Source organism: Saccopteryx bilineata, chromosome 1, assembly GCF_036850765.1.
Source record: "Saccopteryx bilineata isolate mSacBil1 chromosome 1, mSacBil1_pri_phased_curated, whole genome shotgun sequence".
Taxonomy (NCBI): domain Eukaryota; kingdom Metazoa; phylum Chordata; class Mammalia; order Chiroptera; family Emballonuridae; genus Saccopteryx; species Saccopteryx bilineata.
This window is the reverse complement of record NC_089490.1, coordinates 63,110,138-63,136,606: the sequence shown is the minus strand read 5'-3', so window position 1 is coordinate 63,136,606 and position 26,469 is coordinate 63,110,138. Positions and strand designations below refer to the sequence as shown.

The window sequence follows — 26,469 nt, the reverse complement described above, 5'->3', positions numbered from 1 at the left end:
ATTCATCTGAAGGTTACAGTAATCAGGGTTCTATTGTATAAGATCTACCGGAAAGTTCTGTTCGTTTCTATCACAAGTTTCGACACGTAAGCACGTTTATTTGGCGCATGTGTGCCTCTCTGTTTTTATCACTTAATGTATACATAACTGACGTAGCAAATTAACTAAAACAAAGTTGATTCACGTTAGTCTTATGTGAAGCGATAGTGTACCCATGGCTACTGATAAAGTTCATTTACGCCACTGTATTGTATATGAATTTCAACAAGGAAGAAATGCTACAGAAGCATGTCTGTCGCATCCACCATATTCCCCGGACTTAGCACCCTCCGACTATCACTTGTTTTTGTCTTTACAAAATTTTTTGAAGGGCAAAAAATTCAAAAATGAAGAAGATATCCAACAAGCACTGGTTCAATTTCTTGCATCAAAAGATAAAACATTTTTCAAAAATGGGATATACAACTTGCCCTCACGCTGGCAAGAAATCATTAATAATAATGGCAATTATATTATTTAATAAAGTTTATTGATGGTAAGAAAAATTTGTATTTTGTTTTATTCCAAAAACGGACAGAACTTTCCGGTAGACCTTATATATATCAAAGTTAATGCTTATAGGATATTCCTGGCATTTAGAAGTCTGGATCAAAGAAAGGAGAAATCTCAATCAAACCTATTAATTTCTGTTTCAGGTTATGTATGCATTTGTAGTACGTTAAAAGTCCTTAATGCAATCTCTAGCGGTGGGATGTGTTTTCCAATAAAGGCGTTTTCTTTTCAGATTGATCATGAAGTGACTGTTGAGAAGAAATGGGGTCAAAAAGGGGGACCGTGGGAATTCAACCTCCGGGACCTTTTTCGCTGGTGTCAGTTGATGCTGGTTGACCAGTCCCCTGGGTGTTACGATCCTGGTCAGCATGTGTTTTTGGTCTATGGTGAAAGAATGAGAACCAGAGGAGACAAAGAAAAGGTGAGTTTCACACTTGCTCTTTGTGTGTCTTTCCATCTGAAAGTTGATTTCTTCCTAAGGGAGAGACAGGGCACACTCACAAATAATACGGAACTTGGTAAAGCTGCTTGGGATTTAGAAGTTAAAGGAAGAGACTATATATCATATATTTACCTACCTCAGGACTGAACAGTGTAGAGTAGTTTGCTTTGGAGTGTACACTTCGCTTATTTAAATCCTCAAGATTACAAACTTTCCTAAAACAGTATTGCCTGCAGTAATAAAGAACTAGGTTTCCATCGTCTTTCCAAGGCACAAAGGGCAGAAGCAGCAGCAGGAGGGAAAGGTGATACCCAGTAGGAGAGGAGGGTTTTCTGTTTTTAAAACAAGTGTCAAATTACAAAGTATTTTATCTAGAAAGTATAAGTAGATATAAAGAGAAGATAATCTAAATACCCCTTCGTAAGTAGAAAATAACACTTGAATTCCCAGCTTAACACGTTATAAAGATGTCTGCATTTTTACTTTGTGGTATTTAAAGTCCAGTCTCACTGAATACTCACAACAGCTGTGGTGGGAGGTGCTGTCAAGATATCATGACCTCTGACAGACGAGAATCCAAGGCTCAGAATCATGGAGTCTTACAGGTAGCAACTGATGTAGCCACATCTTGGCCCAGACCTTTCCATTTTGCTATTCCTTCTGCCATATAACAACTGCTTAAAAACAATTAACTAATACACAGATCCATGCATTAGAAGCAGTAACCTCCTTCTTGACATGTGAAGCTGTGGCTATCCCAGAGTACTTGTGGTTTTTATACACTTCATTCTCCTGAGTGCCCAGATCCCTTGTTATGTGGTCTTAAGACTCAAGTCAGTTTATTAACAACTCATTTATCATGTGTAAGTGGCTTTTGATCATTATACTTGGAGAGAATGTTTTGCTAGTATTCTTTTTACAACTTTTTAATATTTTGTATATTATTTTTTTGTATGTGACAGAGAAGAAAGAAGGACAGATAGAAACAGACAGGAAGGGAGAGAGATGAGAAGCATCAATTCTTCGTTGCAGCACCTTAGTTGTTCATTGACAGCTTTCTCATATGTGCCTTGACTGGGGGGCTACAGCAGACCAAGTGACCTCTTGCTCAAGCCAGCAACCTAGGGCTCAAGCTGATGAGCTTTGCTCAAACCAGATGAGCCTATGCTCAAGTTGGCAACCTCAGGGTTTCGAACCTGGGTCCTCTGCGTCCCAAAGTGATGCTCTAACCATTGCGCCACCGCATGATCAGGTTTACAACTTTATTAATATATATACTTTATGTACCATCAACTAGTGTTTTAATTAAAAAAAAATTTTTTTTCATTTAGATGAGAGGATGTGAGAACAGACTCCTGCATGCACTCCGACTGGGATCCACCTAGTAACCACGATTAGGCTGATGCTCTGCCCATCTGGGGCCATGCTCACAACCAAGCTATTTTTAGCACCTGAGGCTGTGGCTCCGTGGAGCCATCCTCAGCACCCAGGGTGATGCATTTGAATCAGTCGAGCCATGGCCGCAGGCAGGGAAAAAAGAGAGGAGGGGGGGGGAGGGGCGGAGAAGCAGATGGTCGCTTCTGTGTGCTCTGACCAGGAATTGAAGCCAGGACATCCACATGTTGGGCTGATGCTCTACCACTGAGCCAGCTGGCCAGGGCTGAAAATTTCTTCATTCTCTTACTAGATACAGGGTGTTCATTGTGGCCAGACATTGACCAGTTGTTGGGTATTTGTTGGTCAGAGAGCGTGTCACTATAAGCTGTGGAAGTTTTCCCTCACTCCTCTTATTCAGAATTATTATAATTGACCAAATAGGTTTTTCTGGAGAAGAAAAAATAGTAGGAGTCATAATAATAGAAGGAGAAAGGCTATAAAAGCTGGAAGAGTTCAGGTAAAAGGAATCTGACTTTATAAAACTAAATAAGCCAGCTAGAGTGTTAAAGTATTTATAAATTTAACTAGGGAGAAGAGTTGATATGCTCTAAAGTGGATTATAAAGCCAGAAACCACCTGACCCTAGGAGTAGGTGACAGGAGCACTTTCTCCTGTGCTGTATTTTGACCTGTAGTCAGTGTTTGACATTAATAATGATTTTATCTTTTTTTCCTCGAATGTCTTCCGTACTCTACTTATGTATGTGTATTTACATAAGTATGTATATTTAGCTATAATTCACATGTACCATTATATTAGTTTCAGGTGTACACTACAATGATTTGATACCTGTATACATTGCAAAATGATTACCGCAGTAAGTGGTTACTGTCACCTTACATAGTACAAAAATTTATTTTTTGATGAGAACTTTTAAGGTCTGTCTTGCAGTACAGTATTAACGACAGTCACTATACTGTACATCCCCATAACTTACAATGACATTTTTGTTTGTTTTTTCTGACTTCAGTTCAGTATGCAATGATTTGTATAAGTATTTGCCACTTTGTTATAAACAAGTACATTGGTGTAAATATTTTGTGTGGCTGGAATTCTTCTGATGCTATATGGTCTAAATTGGTGTTTTTAATTAGCCCCTCCCCCTTTTCTCACCTCTGCTCAACACTTTTTTGATTTTTTTTTTAAATATTGTATTTGTCCCCCCCCCCTTTTTTTTTTACTTTAAAGTAAGATATATGCAGTGTGCATAGGGATTTGGTCATAGGGTTTTTTTTGTTGTTTTTAAATATTTTATTATTTTATTTATTCATTTTAGAGAGGAGAGAGAGAGGGAGGGAGAGAGAGAGAGAGAAGAGAGAAGAGAGAGACGGGGGGAGGAGCTAGAAGCATCAACTCCCATATGTGCCTTGACCAGGCAAGCCTAGGGTTTCGAACCAGTGACCTCAGCATTTCCAGGTTGACTCTTTATCCACTGCGCCACCACAGGTCAGGCTTTAGAGAAGAGAGAGAGGGAGAGAGAGAGAGGAAAGAGGGAGGGAGGGAGAGGAGAGAGAGAGAGGAGAGAAGCAGGAAGCATCAACTTGTAGTAGTTGCTTCCCGATGTGCCTTGACCAGGCAAGCCCAGGGCTCCGAACCGGCAACCCCAGTGTTCCCAGGTGAAGCTTTATCCACTGCGCCACCACAGGTCAGGCGATTTTTTTTTTTTTTCCTGAAGTTGGAAACAGGGAGGCAGTCAGATAGACTCCCGCACGCGCCGACCGGGATTCACCCGGCATGCCCACCAAGGGGCGATGCTCTGTCCATCTGGGGCGTTGCTCTGTTACAACCAGAGCCATTCTAGCGCCTGAGGCAGAGGCCATGGAGCCATCCTCAGCGCCCGGGCCAACTTTGCTCCAGTGGAGCCTTGGCTGCGGGAGGGGAAGAGAGAGACAGAGAGGAAGGAGAGAGGGAAGGGTGGAGAAGCAGATGGGCGCTTCTCCTGTGTGCCCTGGCCGGGAATTGAACCAGGGACTTCCGCACGCCAGGCCGACGCTCTACCACTGAGCCAACCGTCCAGGGCCTCCTTTTTGATTTTTAAAAGAAAACCAAAAAGGAAATAAGATTACTAAGAAGTTTTCTAACAGTATTTCTACTAAGGAATGGTAACTAAATGTAAATAATCAGAGAAATAACTTTGGTTGTGATTTTACATTAATTTTTACAAGGATAACAGTGCTTTTGTAGTCAGACCAGCTAGATTTGAAATCAGTTACTAACCATGAGCAAATCATGTGTCACTCCTGTGAATCCTGTTATCCATTTCTATAAAATAGAAATAACACCAATTTTGTAAGGCTGTAAGAAACAAATAATCTCTATTACAGCACCCATTATAATGTTTGACATGTAGTAGGCACTCAAGAAATAGCCGTTCTTTATAGTATTCATAGTGTTGTTCTCTTCTGCCTATTTTGGAGGGTTGTGTCTTTTTTTTTTCTTTTTTTTTTTAATGGATAAACAGGAAGGGAAAGAGATGAGAAGCATCAAATTGTGGTTGAGGCAGTTGAGTGGTTCATTGATTGCTTTCTCATATGTGCCTTGACCTGGGTTGGGGGCGCTTCAGCTGAGCCAGTGACCTTGAGCTGAAGCCAGTGACCATGTGGTCATGTCTATGAGTTTGCGCTCTAGCTGGTGAGCCCACACTCAAGCTGGCGACCTCGAGATTCAAACCTGTGTCCTCAGTGTCCCAGGTTGACACTATCCAATGTGCCACCACCTGGTCAGGCTTTTTTGGGTTGTATCTTGAATGATGAACGCATTTCTTTTTTCATCTCCAGATTTGCCTTAGTATCCATGGCTTTATTTTAATTTATGGTACATTCTCACTGGAGTCTCAGATAGTTTGAGATTATGTGACTGCTCTCTTTTTGAGCTCCAGTTTGCTTTCATTTTGAAGAATTAAATAAATGTAATCCTTTTTGTGACTAGTTTTCTCACAGTATGGTAACTTGATTTGCTGTGCATGTTTTCTAAAAGTATTTTTCCAGAAGTTTTGACTCAGAATTTGGTGGAGTGATTTGTTTTAATTGTACCATCTTCTTCCTTTAGGTCATTTCTGTGTTTAAGGATGTGTTTAGTTCAGATTCAGACCCATACATGGCAACCAGACTGTTTCACATCACTCCCTATAATGTTCAGGTGAGGAGACCAGGATAATTCTCTTTTTTACAACTTTCTGATTTCTTCCACTCTGACTGCCAGGAGCGCTTGTGACGTCTCACTGGCTTGTCTTTTTCAGCTGGGCTACTCAGTCCTTTCCCGGGGCTGCTATGTTACTCCTCCGTCCCGTCGTCCGCTCTCACTCCTGCACCAGTCGTTACCGTCTCTGGAGTCAGTTATGAAGTGTGTGCAGATGAGCTGGATGGTCATCCTTGTGGGTCCAGCTTCTGTGGGCAAGACCAGTCTGGTCCAACTCCTGGCACAACTTACTGGTCACACGTTAAAGATCATGGCTATGAACAGTGCAATGGATACTACAGAGCTTCTGGGTGGATTTGAGCAGGTGAGTAGTGTGATGCGTGATCGTCTTCTGTGTTGGTGGACACTGTAAGCAGTAGTCTTTGACTCTGACAAGTGGCTGTTATGAAGTCACATGCCCTGGTATTTCAGGTTGACCTTATTCGGCCTTGGAGGCAGCTTCTGGAGAAGGTGGAGAGAGCTGTGAGGGCGCTGCTGAGAGACAGTCTCCTTATCAGTGCTGAGGATGCAGAAGTCGTCCTGCGGTCCTGGAGTCATTTCCTTCTGACATATAAGCCCAAGTGTCTTGGAGAAGATGGTAAAGGTGTCACAATGGAGGTTGTCAACAAGCTGGAAGCAGTATTATTGCTTGTACAGCGACTCAACAATAAAATCAACTCATTCTCCAAGGCAGGTATGTGTGTTTGGGTGTTTATCAGACATTTACCATTGTCCATACAGTGTGCATTTACAGGTAATATATATTTTTAATTTTAATTTTATTTATTTATTTATCTTGTATTTTTCTGAAGTTGGAAATGGGGAGGCAGTCAGACAGACTCCCGCATGCGCCTGACCGGGATCCACCCGGCACGCCCACCAAGGGCGATGCTCTGCCCACCAGGGGGCGATGCTCTGTTGCAACCAGAGCCATTCTAGCACCTGAGGCAGAGGCCATAGAGCCATCCTCAGTACCCGGGCCAACTTTGCTCCAATGGAACCTTGGCTGCTGGAGGGGAAGAGAGAGACAGAGAGGAAGGAGAGGGGGAGGGGTGGAGAAGCAGATGGGCGCTTCTCCTGTATGCCCTGGCCAGGAATCGAACCTGGGACTCCTGTACGCCAGGCCGACCAGCCAGGACAATTTTTATTTTTTTAAGAAGCGGGAGGCATGGAGGCAGAGACAGACTCCCGACCGGGATCCACCTGGCAGGCCCCCTGCAGGGTGATGCTCTGCCCATCTGGGGTCGCTGCTCCTTTGCTCACAAGCTGAGTTATTTCAGCACCTGAGGCAAGGCCATAAAACCATCCTCAGCACCCAGGACCAAATTGCTTGAACCATTGTAGCCATGGCTGTGAGAGGGGTGGGGAGGGGAGAGAGAGAAAGAGAGAAGGGGGAGTCAAACTTGAGGACTTCCATACAGTGGGCTAACACTACCTCTGAGCCAATGAGCCAGGGCTTAGGTAATAACATATTTGTAAATGCAGTGCCCATAGTTTTTTAAAAAATTAATTTAGTGATTATTCACACTTAAAATTTGAAAGTTTTCATCTTGGAAAGAAAACTGAAGCCGATGTGCTGTATCCACAATTGGTGATCCTAAACAAAGCAAGCAGGGAGGACGCTGGCTTCTGAGCTGGAGGGTTATTGTGTGCATAACCAGCTGTAATGATTAATCACTTGCGTGTAAAGCTGGTCTGTTGTTTGTTGGCCTTTTAAGAAGACTTAATAGTTTCTCAGAAAATTGGACATTTTAAACTGAAGAATAGAATTCTAAATTGATGTTTAGTAATTTTGTATAACGTGGAAGAAATTCCTCAGTTAACAGAAACTTCCTCATTTTGTGGTGCAGCTTTCCAGAGGTACCACAGCCTTGTGTGGCTGCCGTTCAGTGTCTTTCTAATTGTTAACAGTGGATTGTTAAATCTAAATTTCATTACTTCCTCATGGCTAGAAGCAGGAATTTAATGTATGTTATCTTGTGATATGAAAAAGGGTCGTAAAAACAATTTCTAACAAAAAGGAGCAATTGAAAGATTTCTAGAGATGTGCTATGTAAACTATAAAGCACCAAATAACAGTTGTGTTACTATTATCATAAGGTTATTTATTTTAAAGGAAGCCCAGTTTAATGACATTGATCGCATCGTGCCAACTATCAGCACTTTTGTTTGGGATAAATGCAGTAATAAATGGGAGGCATTGTTTCCCTTTTGCCATTTGAGAAATTACAGCACATAAAGATTATTTATCTTCCCTATCACCCTTGAGTCGCCTGTGTCTAGCCATTAAGAAGTATTTTCTGCCCCCAAAGTGTTTTCCTATTGACTCTATTATGAAACTTAAAAAAAATTGGGCCAGGAATTTCCAGCTTTCTTGGAATAAACTTGTAGTTTCTGTTGTTGTTATTGTCCTGGTTTGAAATTAAATGCTGTGATGGTGACATTTCAGAGTTTGCCAAACTCGTGGAAGAGTTCCGAAGCTTTGGGGTGAGGCTTGTGCAGTCCTCCAGCGGCAGCAGCCACGGCACCTTTGAGTGGGCTGACAGCATGCTGGTGCAGGCCCTCAAGTCTGGAGACTGGCTTTTGATGGACAATGTTAACTTTTGCAAGTAAGGACCTTCTGCCCAGTCACAAGTGAGCCTGATTGAAATTTGTGAATGCTTGTCAGAGTAGAAACTCAGGTTATTTTTAATCCACTGCTTCCTAACTAGAAACACATCTTTAGCCATATTCTGTAGACCACTTCCTGTGGTGAACAATGGTAGTTGGTAATTAGATACCTGCAAGATTTTAGTGAGCAGTGGCTGACAAACTGGATTACATTTCCAGCCATCTTGGACACCTTTTTATTGAACATGAGAATGACCAAACCGGTCATTCTTGAGTGCAGGATTTTGAAATGGAATATCTGACACAGGGCCAACCTTTAGTGCACGTGCATCAGTGTGTGTATCACCTTTGATTCTAAAGTAAGGAATGAGGGCAAGCGTAAAACTGCTGTGGTTACACAGCCTAACAAAAGTGACTACAGGTCGTATGTGTTTCTCTACCTGAAGCATCTTTCAGAATGTTTTGAATCAAAATCCAGTTACCTTTAAATGGATTTGATAATGTTGGGAAGTGGGGGGGAGGAGAGGGTAAAGAGGAAGGAGTTACAGTTCAGGGAACTTGCTGTCATTTTCCTTTGTTTTATTTACTCAGCAACTATTTTGTGATTTTACTGTGTATGGATCTCTGGGCCATGTGTCTTGGGAATGAAAACAGGAATTGATGGGGACGTTTATACAGGGGCGGGATCTGTGCTGAAAGAAGACGTGGGTCAGGAGCCGAGGGAGGCCTGTGCAGGGAAAGGGAGTCCAGGCAGCGTGTCAGCCTGTCCACTGTTAACTCTGTCTGTGCAGCCCGTCAGTGCTGGATCGTTTGAATGCTTTGCTGGAACCTGGAGGCGTCCTCACTGTTAGTGAGAGAGGAATGATAGATGGATCCACTCCCACCATAGCACCACATCCCAATTTCAGGTATCTATGCCTTTTAAGTTTTTGCCTAAGAATCTGACAGCCTCTGTAGCAGAGGCAGACATTCAGTAGAACTTTTTTAGGTAGTATATATATTACACACCCAGTCATAAGAATGTTTACCCATTCATTGATTGAGTAAACATGATTTACTGAGGCTGTCCTGTTTGCCAGGCTCTGGAAATACAGCAGTAAACAAGAAAGGCGGGGTTCCTGCCATGGGCTGGGGGTGAAGGGTAGATAGAAGCAGGGAGACCAGTTGCATGCCTTTTGCAGTAGTTCAGAGAAGAGATAATGAGAGGTTGTACTAAGGATGATTAGATGAATAGGACTTGCCCGTGGACTCGTGGGTTGAGAAAAAGAGGAAGCAAGGATGACACCTGAGTTACTGGCAGAGTAATGGGGTGGGTAAGTGGAAGTGTGGTTCATTAAGAAAGGAAAGACTGGCAAAGGAGCAGGCTTAGTGTGGGAGGGTCAGCAGGGACTCGCTGTGCGTTTTGGAGGTGTCAGCTGGATGCATGTGTTACTGGATGTTGACTATATGAAGCTAATTGTTTCAGGAGGACATAGTGGTTCCTTTTCTGTTCTCTGTAGGTGAGTTAGAAGGATGAATTATCACTGCCTGATTTGGGGAATATCTGAAAATAGGAATCTTGAAGCTCTCACATTGCACTAAAGCTGCACTGGAAATACAGTCTTTAGTTCCTAAGGAATATAGGCTCAGAGAACTGATTTGCTGTATTGATGCATTTTGGAACTAGAAGATAGAATATAGGTGACAGTAGCAGACTTGATTATTGGTATATCCCTCGACAAGCTCCCTGAAGAGGAGCCAAATAAGATTGAGCTGCACCATTGGTTGTGCTGGGGTTTTAATTCTTTTCCTTTGAATTATTGTGTTACTAGACTTTTTCTCTCAATGGATCCTGTTCATGGAGAAATATCCCGGGCTATGAGGAATCGTGGACTTGAAATCTACATTTCAGGAGAAAGGGATGGGAGCATCCCAGATGACCTGGATCTGAAAGTTCTGCTGCACAGCCTTGGGTTGGTGGGGGACAGTGTGTGTGACATCCTCTTGGCTCTACACAGAGAGACCCAAAGCACTGTTGTAGGTAAGGTACTTGACTTCCAGGGCTCGGCAGGATTTTATTCCCGTGGAAACACACGTGGACTCCATTTGACTACCAGGCCAGGAATGCTCACATTTAGTGTACGTAGAGATAAAAGTTACCACAAAAATGAGGACATTCTGGTACTCTTCTCCCTACCAGCTGAGTTTTAGCAGATCTGGATGAGGCACAGGCTAATGCCCGTACTTCTTTAAAGAAGCTTCCAGGTAATTCTGGTGCATGCAATCAGAGGCCCACACTTTGAGGATTATTGCTTTAGATACTGAGATTTGTGAAGTTTGTTCCTCATATCTTCATGATCATCACTGATTCTTTTAAAAGTGGAATAAAGAGGGAACTTTGAATTGTTTAAAACAGATAGGTGTTACTTCTTTTAATGTGAGTGTACAAGAAAAAGCAATGTAATAGTAGTAATAAGTGGAGTACTATTTATTGAATAACTACGTTAGGGTACATTGTTGTTTGCTTATCTAGTTCTCACATTAGTTCTGCAAGGCATACATTTATATTTTATAGATAAGGTTAAGAGAAGTTGAGTAGCTCATCAAAGTCAAACAGTTAATAATGACAACTGGGATTTGAAAGTAGGTCGTTGGATTCAAAGCCCATGGTCTTGATGAGGCCATGGTCATTTTGACACCTTCAGTGTGTGCCAACTTAAGGATGCATGTGACTAGCTTTATCACACTTGTGAGTCATCTTATCACTTCCCCACAAGGTACTGTCAGAGAGTGGGGCCAGGTGGGATAAGAGGGAAGGACTATGCATTGCTACAGATCATTTTGTCTAGTGAGAACCACTTAGAAGGCTTTCTAAAATAAGTATCTGGGTGGACTTGAGTGGAATGAAGTTTGATGTGAAGTTGAAATTTGTCCATTTTCATTGGAGATTTTTCAGAAGCTGTTGTTCATAGATGGCAGTATTTTTTCTTTACAGGTTGTCCAACATCATCTGTTTCAACTCTGATTCGGACGGCCTTGCTCATTGTGCAGTACCTGCAGCGAGGGCTGAGTTTGGACAGAGCTTTTTCTGATGCTTGCTGGGGAGCATATGTCCGCTCTCAGCATTCACCAGCAAACCAGAAGGTACCAAGAAGTGTTTCAGACAACAGTTTTCTAAGTTGTAGAACTCCACATTATTTAGTACAAGGAAATTCTTTTTTGACAATAACTTGAATGGCCTAAGAGAGTGGACCACAGCAGTTATTCTGTAATAGAGGTCTGGTTCCAGGCACTTTAGGTTTAATGTAACTATTACAGCCTTGAAATTTATCAACAGAAAAAGTAGAAGTTAGCTTGTAATGTAAGTTTTGGTAATAGCACATATATCATGTGTTTTATCCTAGCTCGTGCAGGCTTTACTGGAGAAACATGTTGCTTCTCTGCGAGCTCATGAAACCTGGGGCAGCTCCATTCTTGCCATGGGGCTGTGGCCAGATTCTCTGCCCTCAGCTCTCTTTGCTGTGGAAGATTCTCACCTCTCTACCGTACGAAGTGATGGACAGATCTTGGCGTATTGCCTCAACAGGCTGAGCATGAAAACAAGCAGCTGGGCCAGGTTAGCAGAGCCATGGCCTGTGTGTCTCTCCGGCATCTTCCCTGTGTTGTTTGTTTTGATGCTAATAGTTGTCACCTAAAATATTAGCCCAGAATGTTACGTGGCCATTCATTACCCAGCTGTCATAGGTTCATTATGATGTTGCTCCCTATTTGTTATTTCTAGTACTGACTTTGCCTTTTCCAATGAATTTCAGAATTCAGCCTCTTACCTTGCCAGACTTAGAGAAAATTCTACAGTCCTCCAACCCCGAGAGTTTGAAATTCAGTTCAGTCGAAGTGGATACTCTTTGGATTGATGAACCAGATGTTCTGGCCATGGCTGTTAAGTTGCTCCTAGAAAGAGCATCCAATCAGGATTGGATGCTCAGAGTTAAGTGGCTTTATCATTTAGCCAAGAATATACCACAGGGGCTTGGTGAGTAGAAAACCTTAATGTGTATGAGTGAATTTATGTGCACTTATCCTGTCTTAGTGCCTCAGCATCTGTGTTATTTTGTGACTGTACTGCTACGATTACATATGGGAGAGCTCATGGCAAGAAATTTGTGACTTAGCATTACTATTGGTGTAGGTGTTAAAAAATGAACACATCTGCCCTTAGTTGTGTCCCAATAGAAACTTCATTCCCCATGTAATGCTTAGCATGTAGGGTCTGTCCACCTTTCTATTGAGTCTAAAAAGGGAATGCACTGTATTGTGTTACTTTTTATTCTTATTTTTTAATATTCTGCTTTCTGTACTGCTGCTGTGCACACCATCTGGGCCAAGTGTTGCTTTTGGTAAATTCATTTCCTCTAAAAATGCGTAAGAGATTTGCTCATTTCAGGTGCTCTGAGTTGCTGAGCTTAATTTCTTTATACTTTTTTCATTCTAAAAGAGGAAAAAGCAACAGTAACGTATCACATGGGTTGTAATGTACAAGACAAGGAATTTGTTGGTAGAACTTGTTGCCTAAAGTAATTCAGTTTCTATGAGAACTTGTAGATAAGCCAGTACATCTGTATATTATTGTAGTACATGGGATCTGTCTAAAACTGTGAAGAGAGAATTTGCATAATTATTGTCACTTACCTTGTTCTATATGATAGCTACTAGCCACAGGTCACTATAAAAGGTAGATATGAACTAATTGAAATGAAACCAAATCTAAAATCCAGTCCCTTTGTCTCACTGGCCTCATTCCAGGTGTTGATAACTAACAGGTGGCCAGTGGCCACTCTGACAGTGCAGTTATGAGCATTTTCTCCACTGCAGAAAGTTCAGTTGTACAGCCTGCTTTAGATACTAACCTTTGCTTCTGCTTCCTCCACAGAGTCAATCCAGATTCACTTGGAAGCCAGTGCTGCATCTCTTAGAAAATTCTACTCAAACCCTCTCTCAGCTGGGATCAGTAATGTCATCAAAATATTACAGCCAAATATAACAGGTACTGCACCTGATCTGATTTCTAGCTCTCACCACTGTTTAGGAAAGTTGTCTATTGAGCTCATGGGGAAAAGACCTCTCAGAGCTGCCACTGTAATGTGGCATTTTTAGAAGACTCAGACCATCCAGATGCAAATTCCATTTCTTTGTCTGAAACTACCCATTTATCCTTCAGTTTTTGAAAAAGGATGGGAGAAATATGGGAGTTGGAAGACTGGGTTTTTGTCCCAACTCAGCCGCAAACTGGCTTGTTGGTTTGGGGTCCATCATTCATACTTGCTTCTGTGTTTGAAAAATATGGAAATTAAATTAATTTACGAGAGGTCCCTTCTGCTTACATATTCTGCTATTAAACTTAACAGAAAGAATTTTAAACTATGAAGCTATCTGACTTGAAAGTGAAACAATAGGATCAATTGCTTCAGAAAATATAAAACCTTGATAAGAGTTATAAAGCCTTAAATAAAAAATTATAATATCATAATGATGGAAGAAATAGCCATCCAATCTATTTAATCAAGTGAAGTAGTCAGAATTTTTTTAAATTAACGAGTGAGATAACAGATTTTACTGGAACAGAATAATACAAAGTTGGTTGAACATAAATATTAAAGAGGAAAATACGGGCATTTTTATAGAAACAGATTTTTAATCCCCCCCATCTTCATTTGATGTTGGTCAGAATACACCATTAGCCATTTGCTTTAGAAAAAATACAAAGTGCTCCATTGACCTATCTTACTCTACCTTCATTATGACCTGTTGTTTTTCATTTTATTTTTTTAGATTTTAATCACTTTTTTTAGAGAAGAGAGAGAGAGAGAGAGAATGGGGGGTGGGGGGAGGAGCAGGAACATCAACTCACATATGTGCCTTGACTGGGCAAGCCCAGGGTTTTGAACTGGCAACTTCAGTGTTCCAAGTCGACACTTTATCCACTGCGCCACCACAGGTCAGGCTTACTCTGCTACCTTTAAATTAATGTTACCATTGTTTTGTCTTAACCTTCCTCCCTCTGGTCAGAGGCTGATCACTGCTGCTTGGCAGAAAAAGTGTTGAGTTTGAGCAGAGGAGCTCAGTGAGGTGTCAGCAGCAACCACATTTTATTATTATAAAGAAATGGCTTTCAAGTGAAAAAAGCTTATTTTCTTACTGAAAGCAGATAATGAGATGTATTCATTTTCTACCATGTAAGTTAGTTTTCTTGTGTGTGTGTTTTTTTTTTCTTTCCTTTTTTGTACTTTTCTGAAGCTGGAAACGGGGAGAGACAGTCAGACAGACTCCCGCATGCGCCTGACCGGGATCCACCCGGCACGCCCACCAGGGGGCGACGCTCTGCCCACCAGGGGGCGATGCTCTGCCCCTGGGGGGGGGGTCGCTCTGCAGCGACCAGAGCCACTCTAGCGCCTGGGGCAGAGGCCAAGGAGCCATCCCCAGCGCCCGGGCCATCTTTGCTCCAATGGAGCCTTGGCTGCGGGAGGGGAAGAGAGAGACAGAGAGGAAGGAGGGGGGGCTGGAGAAGCAAATGGGCGCCTCTCCTATGTGCCCTGGCCGGGAATCGAACCCAGGTCCCCTGCATGCCAGGCCGACGCTCTACCACTGAGCCAACCAGCCAGGGCCAGTTTTCTTGTGTTTAATGGTAAAAAATTGGGTAGTTGCCTGACTAGTGATGGCAGAATGGGTAGAGCATCAACCTGGAACACTGATGACCCAGCTTCAAAACCCTGAGGTCGCCAGCTTGAGCCAAGGGGTCTCTAGCTCAGCTGGAGCCCCTCCAGTCAAGGCGTGTGCGAGAAGCAAGCAGTGAACAACTAAGGAGCCACAACTAGGTGCTGATGCTTCTCATCTCTCCCTGCCTGCCTGTTTGCCTGTCTGCCTATCACTCTCACTTAAAAAAAAAAAGGGTAGTTAAGCCCATGAATTTTTCCTCCAACCTATAGTAGGATCTGAGCAAGTGAATGCATTGGTTAAAACGTTTATGTTCCAGTAATGATTACCTTTATATCTGCAGTAGAATGAATTTTCAGGACTGTTAGAATTTTGCGGTTAGAAAGGAAGTAGCATAAAAGCTGCCGCGCCCTACCTTTCTACTACCATATGATATGCCAAGGCCAGCATTTCTCTGAGCCGCCTCTTCCCCATCAGGACTGAATGTGGTCAAATTAAAACTGAAAACTTTCAAGAGAAATTTGCTAGGCAAGGAGTTTAACTCCAGCATTCTCTCTCTTTCTCTCTCTTTTTTAAATAACCAGATGAATTTGTGATCCCTTTGGACCCTCGATGGAATATGCAGGTTTTGGACATCTTTAGAAGTTCAATGGATTTTGACCCACAAACGGACCAGTCTGAGCAGCTCTTTGCTCTTTTGGAGTCTATTGCAAACAAGTAGGTGAAGCCTGCTGGGTGTTGTTTGCCTCACTGTACGCTGTGGCTTCCAGATTACCCCTGTCTGAGTCTGTTCCGTCCACTTAGATGTGTGAGCTCTCCTGCGCCTGTGCGGTGCTGGGGGTAGACGTGAGTGCCTGTGACCGCTCTCCTTGTGCTCTGTGCTCAGGGAGGGAATTCTGGCTGTGATGTCAAAATTCATATAATTTTAGCAAGTTCTAAATAATTGAATAGAGTGCTTTAATAGATGTGCCAGTTTAGCATTAATGGTGGGACTTGTTTTATAATTAGGTTTTATCATTGGATAGTCATGATTCTCCTATTTTCTGGTGGTGATTCCCTGCAGCTCCTCCCATTTTCACTTTCCTGTTGACTCACATGTTCTTTTCTCAGCCATCTGTCTCACATCAGTTCACATCCTCAAATGCTAGAGATGTCTGTAGCACCTGCATGCTTGCGCTCACACTCACATGTGAACTTACCTAATTGATACGTAAACTGGACTTTCCTCATTTTTTTTTTTCCTTTTCATTTTTCTGAAGCTGGAAACAGGGAGAGACAGTCAGACAGACTCCCGCATGCGCCCGACTGGGATCCACCCGGCACGCCCACCATGGGGCGATGCTCTGCCCACCAGGGGGCGTTGCTCTGCCCATCCTGGGCGTCGCCATGTTGCGACCAGAGCCACTCTAGTGCCTGAGGCAGAGGCCACAGAGCCATCCCCAGCGCCCGGGCCATCTTTGCTCCAATGGAGCCTCGGCTGCGGGAGGGGAAGAGAGAGACAGAGAGGGAAGCGCGGCGGAGGGGTGGAGAAGCAAATGGGTGCTTCTCCTGTGTGCCCTGGCCGGGAATCGAACCCGGGTCCTCCGCACACTAGGCCGATGCTCTACCGCTGAGCCAACCGGCCAGGGCTCCTCACTTTTTAATGTACTGAACATCAAGTTTTTTAAATTGGCCATCAGTGTAATGAATTCTTTAAAATAATTTTATAATTGAGGCATAATGCACATTACAGAAAAGTGCACTTAATGACTATATAAGGTTTTGATGAGTTTTCCCAAAATGAAGTCATGCATGTGGTATATAACTAGCACTCAAAGATCCCTCTGTTTCCTCTTCCAGTAACCCCCTCAAACTCCCCAGGGGACTTCTAAAAGCTCGGGTTGAGTTTATGATGCCTACTTTTAAGGACTCCCACTGCAGTTTTTCAGATCATGGCAGAGCAACAGAATGAGGCCTGGCCATCTACCTAGTCATAGCTTTTTCCTGCCATCTGTCCTCTTCCCTACAACTTGACCCCTCTCTCTCATCCAAAATTTGTAGAAGCAGGAGAAGAATGTCAGATTCAAAGACATTGATGTTTCAAGGATTCTCAGAATTCAGCAGATAGAGGATGTGATTGATAAGTATTATTCACCAATATTGATTTATCGTTACTGAATCTTATTTCAGGACAATCATATATCTTGACCGGGAAAAACGAATTTTTACTGAAGCAAATTTAGTTTCTTTTGGTGGCAAAAAGTTAAGAAATAGTGTCTTGAGAATGTCCTTTGAATTCCATAAAGGTAAGAACATTTTCTTTCATGTTCTTCAGTTACACAATCTGATAGCAAGACGTTGCCAAAGTTAAGAGACATATTCAGTATCTGCTGCCGTTTTACTGATTTCTTTTGATTTGCTGGCCTGATTTTAAACACATCCCCTTGTTCAGTATTAATGATGAATTGCTTTTAAACATGTCCTTGCTGGCCCTGGCCGGTTGGCTCAGTGGTAGAGCGTCGGCCTGGTGTGCAGGAGTCCCGGGTTTGATCCCCGGCCAGGGCACACAGGAGAAGCGCCCATCTGCTTCTCCACCCCTCCCCCTCTCCTTCCTCTCTGACTCTCTCTTCCCCTCTCACAGCCAAGGCTCCATTGGAGCAAAGTTGGCCCGGGCACTGAGGATGGCTCTGTGGCCTCTGCCTCAGGCACTAAAATGGCCCTGGTTGCAACAGAGCAACACCCCAGATGGGCAGAGCATCGCCCCTGGTGGGCGTGCCGGGTGGATCCCGGTTGGGCGCATGCAGGAGTCTATCTGCCTCCCCGTTTCCAACTTCAGAAAATACAAAAAAACAAACAAAAAAAAAACCATGTCCTTGGTTTCCTTTACTTTTTAAAACAACTGTACGCCATGTAGGCCCCACAGGATAAAAGGGGAAAGGGAAGCACAGAGGTAGGTGCTCCGGGTCACAGCTAGAACTTAAAACCTAGCTCTGTTAGCTCAAAAAGCACATGCTCATGCCTGACCTGTGGTGGCGCAGTGGATAAAGCGTCGACCTGGAACACTGAGGTCGCCGGTTTGAAACCTTGGGCTTGCCTGGTCAAGGCACATATGGGAGTTGATGCTTCCTGCTCCTCCCCCTTCTCTCTCTCTCTCTGTCTCTCTCTCTCACTCCTCTCTCTCTAAAAAATCAATAATAAAAAAAAAAAGTTTAAAAAAAAAAAAAGCACATGCTCATAAGTATTGGGTTATAGGTTCTTTCTTCCTCCCTCTTGTTCTTTTAAATTGAAAAACTATCCCTGCTTGTTGGAAAAAAATTCAAACTGTATAAAAATTGCAGAAGTGAGCTTTTAAAGCTGCTACTGTTAATATAGTACATTCATTTATATCTTCTCATAACTGTGCTTTCTATCCATTGAAATATATATATACACTTAGTTTTCATTTTGTATTTAAACAAATACTTGTTTTAAATATGCATTGTACTCTATAATTTTCTTTATTTCATTAAGACACTATGAACATCTATAGGTTTACATGCCTGATCCGCAAAGCTCAATAATGGTAGGCAAAGAATTAGCTTTCGAGTGATCTTTCAGAATTGACCTTTGCACTGGGGATAATGTTAAGTTTCATATAACAGTTGATTTTAGTAATGTCCGGAGATTAATTTAAATCTGATAGAATGTTCTTATTTATATCAACTCTAGATCCAGAGAGCTATCACAGTCTGCCACATGAAATTGTGGTCAATCTTGCTGCCTTTTTTGAACTTTGTGATGCACTAATCCTGCTCTGGGTCCAGTCCTCCCAGGAGATGGTGTCTGATGCCAGCGTCATTGAGGTAAGGAGAAATGTACCTGTTTTTGTTTTAAATAGCAACATTTGTCTTGGCACAAAGATTTTTTTTTTTTTTTTTTTTTTTAATAAATTTTTATTAATGGTAATGGGATGACATTAATAAATCAGGGTACATATATTCAAAGAAAACATGTCTAGGTTATTTTGTCATCAAATTATGTTGCAAACCCCTCGCCCAAAGTCAGATTGTCCTCCGTCACCCTCTATCTAGTTCTCTGTGCCCCTCCCCCTCCCCCTAACTCTCTCCCTCCCTCCCTCCCATGTCCTCCCTCCCCCCCCACCCTTGGTAACCACCACACTCTTGTCCATGTCTCTTAGTCTCATTTTTATGTTCCACCAATGTATGGAATCATGTAGTTCTTGTTTTTTTCTGATTTGCTTATTTCACTCCTTATAATGTTATCAAGATCCCACCATTTTGCTGTAAATGATGACATCATTTCTTATGGCTGAGTAGTATTCCATAGTGTATATGTGCCACATCTTCTTTATCCAGTCTTCTATTGAAGGGCTTTTTGGTTGTTTCCATGTCTTGGCCACTGTGAACAGTGCTGCAATGAAGGCACAAAGATTTTTAGGGGTAAGACTAATGTTGTTATATGTCAAGTATTTCAGAAATTTAATTGTTCTTAACAGTTTAAAATATATACACATTTTAAAGCTTTATGGGGGTATAATTGACATATAACAAATGACATGGATTTAAAGTGTACAATTTTATGTGTATATACCTGTGAGTCCATTGCCCCAATCAAGACAACAAACCTATCCATTACCCTCAATCCTTTCCTCATGTCCTTTGTATTCCCTTCCTCTCCCCTGCCCACATCCCCGACAACATATCCATTGATGGGCCTTCTGCTACGGTAGCATTTTCTATAAATGAAATTAGACAGGATATATTCTTCTTTTTCTGGCTTTGTTCACTAAAAACAGCTATTTTGAGATGCATCCATATTGTTTCTTGTATCAAGAGTTCCTTTGGATTACCGAGTAATAGTCCGTTAAATGTACATACTACAACTTATTTATCTCTATATGTATTGCTGGACATTGGAATTTTAACAGTTACATTTTAATTTACTTAAGTCTTCTTATCACTGTCACATATGGATTTAATTTAGTGTTGTTGTTTTTTTCTCTAGAGAGGGAGATAGAAGGACAGACAGGAAGGGAGATGAGAAGCATCAGTTTGTTGTTGCAGCACTTTACTTGTTCACTGATTCCTTTCTCATATGTGCCTTTACTGTGGGGCTCCAGCTGAGCCAGTGATTTCTTGCTCAAGCCAGCGACCTTGGGCTTCAAGCCAGAAATGGACGCTCACATACGTGGTCAATTGATTTTGTTGTTAATTGTTTTTGCCAGATGTGCAAAGGTCATTTGCTGGGGCAAAAGAGTCTATTCAACAAATGGTGATGAAACAACTAAATGTCCATCCATATAATAAAGTATTAATGAGCCTTTGCCCCTACCTTACATTATATAGAAAAGTTACCTCAAAATGGTCATAGTCTAAATATATGATAGAAGCAAAAATATGAACTATTTAAATGAAAACAGGAGAAAATCTTCATAATTTGAAGCTAGGCAAAGATGTATATATACCTGTGAGTTTATAAAAATTGTTTATAAAATGTCATCAAAATAAAAAACTTCTGTTCTTAATAGACAACTTTAAGAAAAAATAAAAAACACTGGGAGAGGCTCTTTATAAATCATATAAATTATGTAAATAAACTGATAAGACAGCCCAATTTAAAAAGTAAGCAATGTAGTTTTTGAGTAGTAGATATGTGAATGCCCAGTAAGATCTTGAAAATTGCAAGATCATTAGTTAGTTACCAAGGAAATAGAAATGCAAATCCACCAGAATGTCTAAAATTAAAATCACTAACAGTAGAAAGTATTAGCAAGGAAGTAGACTAACCTGAGCTCACCTACGCTGCCGGTGAAAGACAAAATACTATGGGGCCCAATAGTTCCATTTTGTCTAATGTAATAGCTCTGAACTTCTAAATAGTAGGAGGATAGATCTTTGCCTTCTCTGACTGTCTTAATGTTCCTAAAGATATTCCAGTGGAATGCTGGATCTTTCATGTGTATATGTTGTATATTGATTAATAAAATTGAAGTCTGTGCCTTGTGTCTTTTTTGGGAGATGTCTGTGATCAGTTTTGGTTTACTTTGTTTTCAGATCTTGGATTCTGTGCGATGGCGGGACCGGTTTTGGACAGTGGCTGACACAGTCAAAGTGGATGCCCCAGGCCTGGCCCTGCTCGCCCTTCACTGGCACTGGGTTTTAAAGCATTTGATCCGTCACATCCCCCGACTTCTGATGAACCATGAGGACAAGTAAGACTCAAATTTAGAGTAATAATGTTATTATCTACAGACTTGATGTTAAAGAAAAAACACTTTGGAATTGAAACTGTTTCTTCTTACTTTACTTTGGTTTATTCCCCTTGGGTGTTTGAATGTAAATCAAATATACAATGTAAATGATGTCTCTTACCATCCCTTTCCTTCCCCTCTGCCCTTTTTCTCCTGAAGGTACTACAGAGAGGTTCAGACCGTCTCGGAACACATTCAGAATTGCTTGGGGAGCCCGACTGGGGCCTTCACTGGTATAAAGAAGTTGCAGAAGGTCTTGGGACGACCATTTCCTTTTAAGGTACACTTTGGAATCACACCGTAAACAAGGATTTGACCTCTTCTGAAGTTCTGGAACATAAGGACTGCCATTAAGCTGGACTCATCCTTGCCTGCAAAGCTTCTCTTTTAAATAGTCAATGAATACTATTAACTGATACTTTGAATGTTACCATTTTACTTATTCTTGAGACTACTCAGGCGAGGTGGAGTTTTAACTTCATTACCATAAAATCTGAGATCATCAGGAATAGACTATGTTTTGTGGGAATACTTTGATTTCTTTTCTCAGACATGAATGAGTTGCTAAAAGAACCACATTTCTTCTCTGTAGTAGGCTTTGCTGGGTTTTATTGTTTCAGGACATGCTGGTGGTGCAGTGTTTTTCACAACTGAAAATCCTTAACAAGGCCCTTGCCATCAGGGAGCGGATAGCTGCCGCTGAGGAGAGTGGGTGGCTGGAAGATATTAGTCGGCTCCAGGTGGTTGCTTCTGAATGGACATTAAAGAAAAGTCTCCTACAGGCCTGGGGGTTGGTCCTCAGAGCCAGTATTCTGGAAGATGTCAACCCAGGTAATGTACTCTGAAGTCCAGCCTGCTGACAGATACTCTAAGAGTGTGTCCGCTATCCTGCAGCCAATGTGTTAAGCTTTTCCTTTGGCTTTTATGGAGGGGGGGTTATATAACTACCATTAAGTAAGTATCAGGCGTAGAGCTAAACTTTATATTTATTGTTTAATTGTCATTAGATTTGTGCAAGTATTAATAACATTTCACAGGTACAAAATTCAAGTTTAGCTTAAGCTCTACTGTGGTTAAGGGAATCTGAGCTTGTACTATTGACTGTTATGCAATAATATCACACACTCTTTTTGTCCAGATGAATTGAAGGATCTTGTGAATGCTCAGTGTTTAGAATTAAAAGCTAGAGGAATTTCATTTGGTTTTCTGGAGCAAAAGCCCAAGGAAGCTCCCTCCCCATCCCAGCCAGACTTGACCTCCTTAATTCGACTCACCAGGAGTGTTCAGTTGTGGCCTGCAATGGAGTACCTAGCAGTGCTTTGGCAGTACAAAGTGACAGCTGACTATCTGACACAGGCCTGTCTGAGAAGGTAAACCATTTTCCTGGGGGAACTTATTTTCCTGTTAGATTATTTTGTGTATCCTACATGTGAAACAGACTTATCTTTAGGGGGAATAGTTGCTGAAGCAGAGGTCAGTTGTCACTTTGGAAAACCAAAATGTCATGAAGAGTCTTTGCTTGTTTTAATTCCACCTTTAAAAGTTGCTAACTATTTTTTCAGTAGTAGTGTTTGCTCATTTTTAAATAAATGTATTCTAAATTTTATGTGTTTCATATTTCTGTACATAGCAGTTTTCTAGCCATTCATCGATAGCCTACAGCCCACTCTCTCCCCCTCTTTATTTTTGTAGCAGGTCCAGCAAAAATCAGCAACCCCAGATATATGAAGAAATAAGTCATCACATCACATTTTGTCTTAAGCACACACCAGTTGCTCCTAAAGAGCTTCAAGGCCTTTGGTCCTTACTGCACCATCAGAAGGTAAAAACCAAAATCAAAAAGAAACCTCCTTATACTATGAGTTGATTAGATTTTCAATGGCAGACTAGTTGCAGAACATTTTATTTATTTAATCTCAGAGTCCTGTGTTACAAACTCCAGGGGAGAATTTTAAATGTTCTTTTGCATTAATTATACCTGCATATTTCTCAACTCTTTTATTCTATTCAGTTTCCAGTTAAAAGAGGCTAAAATATTTACTTATTTTTATTTTGTTTCCTCAAAAATACATTGTGAGAGTGTTTTTTACTCCCCCCCAAGAATAATTATTGAATGTGAATACTGGTAAAGTATAGTTAATAAAACTTTATTAGTACAACCTTTGTTTTTTTCTTTTAGATTTATTATTAATTTTAATGGGGTGACATCAATAAATCAGGGTACATATGTTCAGAGAAAACATCTCCAGGTCATTTTGACATTTGATTGTGTTGCATACCCATCACCCAAAGTCAAATTGTCTTCCTTCACCTTCTATCTCAGTGGACCCCAGCCCTGGGTTGCAGACTGGTACCGGTCTGTGGACCTTTTGGTACTGGAACGCAGAGAAAGAATAAATAACTTACATTATTGCCTGACCTGTGGTGGTGCAGTGGGATGGGGCGTTGACCTGGAACACTGAGGTTGCCGGTTCAAAACCCTGGGCTTGCCTGGTTAAGGCACATACGGGAGTTGATGCTTCCTGCTCCTCCCCTTTCTCTCTCTCTCTCTCTCTCTCTCTCTCTCTCTCTCTCCCCTCTCTCTAAAAATCAATAAATAAAATATTTTAAAAAATTAAAAAAAATAAAAATAAATAAATTACATTATTTCCGTTTTATTTATATTTAAGTCTGGATTATGTTTTATTTTTAAAAAATGACCAGATTCCCTCTGTTACATCCGTCTAAGACTCACTCTTGACGCTTGTCTCAGTCACGTGATACATTTATCTGTCCCACCCTAAAGGCCGGTCCGTGAAAATACTTTCTGACATTAAACCGGTCCGTGGCCCAAAAAAGGTTGGGGACCACTGTTCTATCTGGTTTTCTTTGTGCCCCTTCCCTCCCACAACCTTCATTTTTTAAAATGTTTTGTTTATTTTGCTGACTTATAATTGTGTGCTTTGTTTTACTTATATTTTTTCATGCAACCTTATAAAAGCAGATCTCTTCTCAGCTTTATAAAATTACGAACAGAACAAGTGACTTTATAAGATGACCAGGATGGCAGAGAATTAGGAACTTCAGGAATAGTATCTTTAATAGTATCTTTATATGGATCTTACAAGATAGAGACCATATAACTTGATTAATGGAGATTTTTCTGAGGCATTCTCTTACCTAATTACTCCTTTATCCTTAGGCATCTACCGAAGAAATTACCTCTTTGTGGCCCGACTTATTGAATGCCACGTTTATGTCTTTCTGGAGCAGCACTGTGACCACAAATCCAGAGCACTGGCTCACATGGAGCCCCCTGGCTGCTGCGCAGCAGAGGGCGGGGCCCGCCTTGCTGTTGGACTCCACACTGAAGGTTTGTTAGCATGAAGTCCTAAAAAATGTTTGATGGTAGAGGAAAATGTTTTACAACAGATCTAGCAATAAACACTGCTAGCATGAAGCAGTGACTATGTAATTGTAATACTTGATTTTCTGCAGGGTAGTAATAAGTATATCTTCAAAGAAGATATTCTGTCTTAAGTGATTTGGGAAATTATGAATTAAAGTTTCTTTAAAAGAGTATCTTATCACTTTCCTAATTAAAACACTTTACTAATTATAAAACATCTAAACAGTATATAAATGTGTTCATGTATATATAATAGAAATAATTACCCTTTGCTCTGTGTCTTGTTTACATATATTTTATATTAAATTAATAAGTAAATAAAAATAATATTTTTATTCACATAATACATTATGGAAAACCTATACCTGTCATTCTGCTTATTCTTTTTAAGATATTTTTATTCTTCAAATGTGCTGGAATTTAATCATTTTCTTACATGTTTTGAGGTTTCTTATCTTTATTTTTCCCCTTTCTTATAATTAGCATACCCGTGTCAACTGCCCTTGTATATATCTGTGTCCATGTGAATATTTCTTTGGAAGTGTTATAGGAATTGGAATTAACCCTTGACCAAAGTGCATAGGTGAAGAAAGTTATAACTGTTACCAGAATGTCTAGGCAGGTGATTTTTGTTTTACTTTTTAAACATGTGAGGAGCTGCTAAAGGTCATGAGGAAGGGAGATGCGAAGCCCTTGGAGACCACAGGAGGCCTTGGGACAAGAGTGGTTTGGTTTATTATGTGTATGAGGACCTGTTTCTCCTTAACATTGCTGCAGTAGCTGTTCTAAACTTTTAAATTTTTGCCAATCTTATAATTTTTAAAATCTCATTTTAATGCATACTCCTTTGTTTTTGAGGTCAAACCATGATCACATATGTATATTAATCATTTTTATTCTGAATTTGTGAGTCATGTTCATTGCACATTTTGTAAAAAAAAATAATTGGGTTGTTTGTCATTTTATTATTATTTGATATCTTTTTTATTTTTATTTTTAAATTTTTCTGAAGTGAGAAACAGGGCGGCAGAGAGACAGACTCCCACATTTGCCTGACCAGGATCTACCTGGCATGCCCATTGGGGGAGATGTTCTGCCCATCTGGGTCATTGCTCCATTGTAACCAGAGCCATTCTAGAGTCTGAAGGGGAGTCCATGGAGCCATCCTCAGTGCCTGGGCCAACTTTGCTCCAATGGAGCCTTCGCTGTGGGAGGGGAAAAAAGAGATAGAAAGAAAGGAGAGGAGGAAGGGTGGAGAAGCAGATGGATGCTTCTCCTGTGTGCCCTGGCAGGGAATTGAACCCAGGACTTCCATATACCAAGCCGACGCTCTACCACTGAGCTGACCAGCCAGGGCCATTTGATATCTCTTTCTATATTACAGTTATTAAACCTTTATCCAACATGTGGTTAGAAATGTATTTCTCTCAGATTTAAAAAAAAGATTTTAATTTTTTATCAGGGTTTTTAATATTTTCTTTTTAAATATGATTGTCCCTTTCTACTTTCTGATTTTGATGTCCTGCTTTTTATTTATTTTATCATTTAAAATTCAGTTTATTGGGATAACATTGACTAATAAAATTGTGTAGGTTTTAGTGTTCAAATCTGTGATATAGCATCTGTATATTGCAGGCATCATGCTTTCTTTAAAAAAGTCTTCGCTATACTTTGAGTTAAAAACCATTTGCCCATATTTTTTCCTATATTTTTGTTTTGTATTTAAATCAAGTTTCTCTGGATATCTTGTGAGGTATACCTGGCTTGCACATTATTTGCCTTATGCAAACAGTATATCTGAAAAGCACTACAACAACATAATTTTTGTCTAATTTATCCTTTCCACTCTCATTTGAAATGTCATCTCAGTTATATATTTTATTTCCATAAGTGTTTGTGAATTTATCTTTGGAGTCTTTTCTGTTCTGTTGCTCTATCAAGTTG

The 26,469-nt window shown here is 41.0% G+C and overlaps 1 protein-coding gene across 4 annotated transcripts in view; it reads left to right on the top strand.

Moving 5' to 3' along the window:
* The window catches only part of MDN1 (midasin AAA ATPase 1), a 176,220-nt gene that overhangs the window by 87,279 nt on the left and 62,472 nt on the right, over nt 1-26,469 (top strand). For 3 of the 4 annotated variants that reach the window (XM_066254274.1, XM_066254273.1, XM_066254271.1), the window contains 20 exons: nt 785-973; nt 5,480-5,569; nt 5,670-5,933; nt 6,041-6,302; nt 8,058-8,217; nt 9,010-9,126; nt 10,030-10,238; nt 11,193-11,341; nt 11,602-11,813; nt 12,010-12,230; nt 13,128-13,241; nt 15,493-15,625; nt 17,078-17,193; nt 18,596-18,729; nt 20,941-21,098; nt 21,297-21,417; nt 21,758-21,968; nt 22,276-22,507; nt 22,830-22,959; nt 24,319-24,489. In XM_066254274.1, the coding sequence (XP_066110371.1) occupies nt 785-973; nt 5,480-5,569; nt 5,670-5,933; nt 6,041-6,302; nt 8,058-8,217; nt 9,010-9,126; nt 10,030-10,238; nt 11,193-11,341; nt 11,602-11,813; nt 12,010-12,230; nt 13,128-13,241; nt 15,493-15,625; nt 17,078-17,193; nt 18,596-18,729; nt 20,941-21,098; nt 21,297-21,417; nt 21,758-21,968; nt 22,276-22,507; nt 22,830-22,959; nt 24,319-24,489 (3,393 nt within the window). The remainder of the gene's footprint in view (nt 1-784; nt 974-5,479; nt 5,570-5,669; nt 5,934-6,040; nt 6,303-8,057; nt 8,218-9,009; nt 9,127-10,029; nt 10,239-11,192; nt 11,342-11,601; nt 11,814-12,009; nt 12,231-13,127; nt 13,242-15,492; nt 15,626-17,077; nt 17,194-18,595; nt 18,730-20,940; nt 21,099-21,296; nt 21,418-21,757; nt 21,969-22,275; nt 22,508-22,829; nt 22,960-24,318; nt 24,490-26,469) is intronic. The other variant, XM_066254272.1, reaches the window with a different exon arrangement.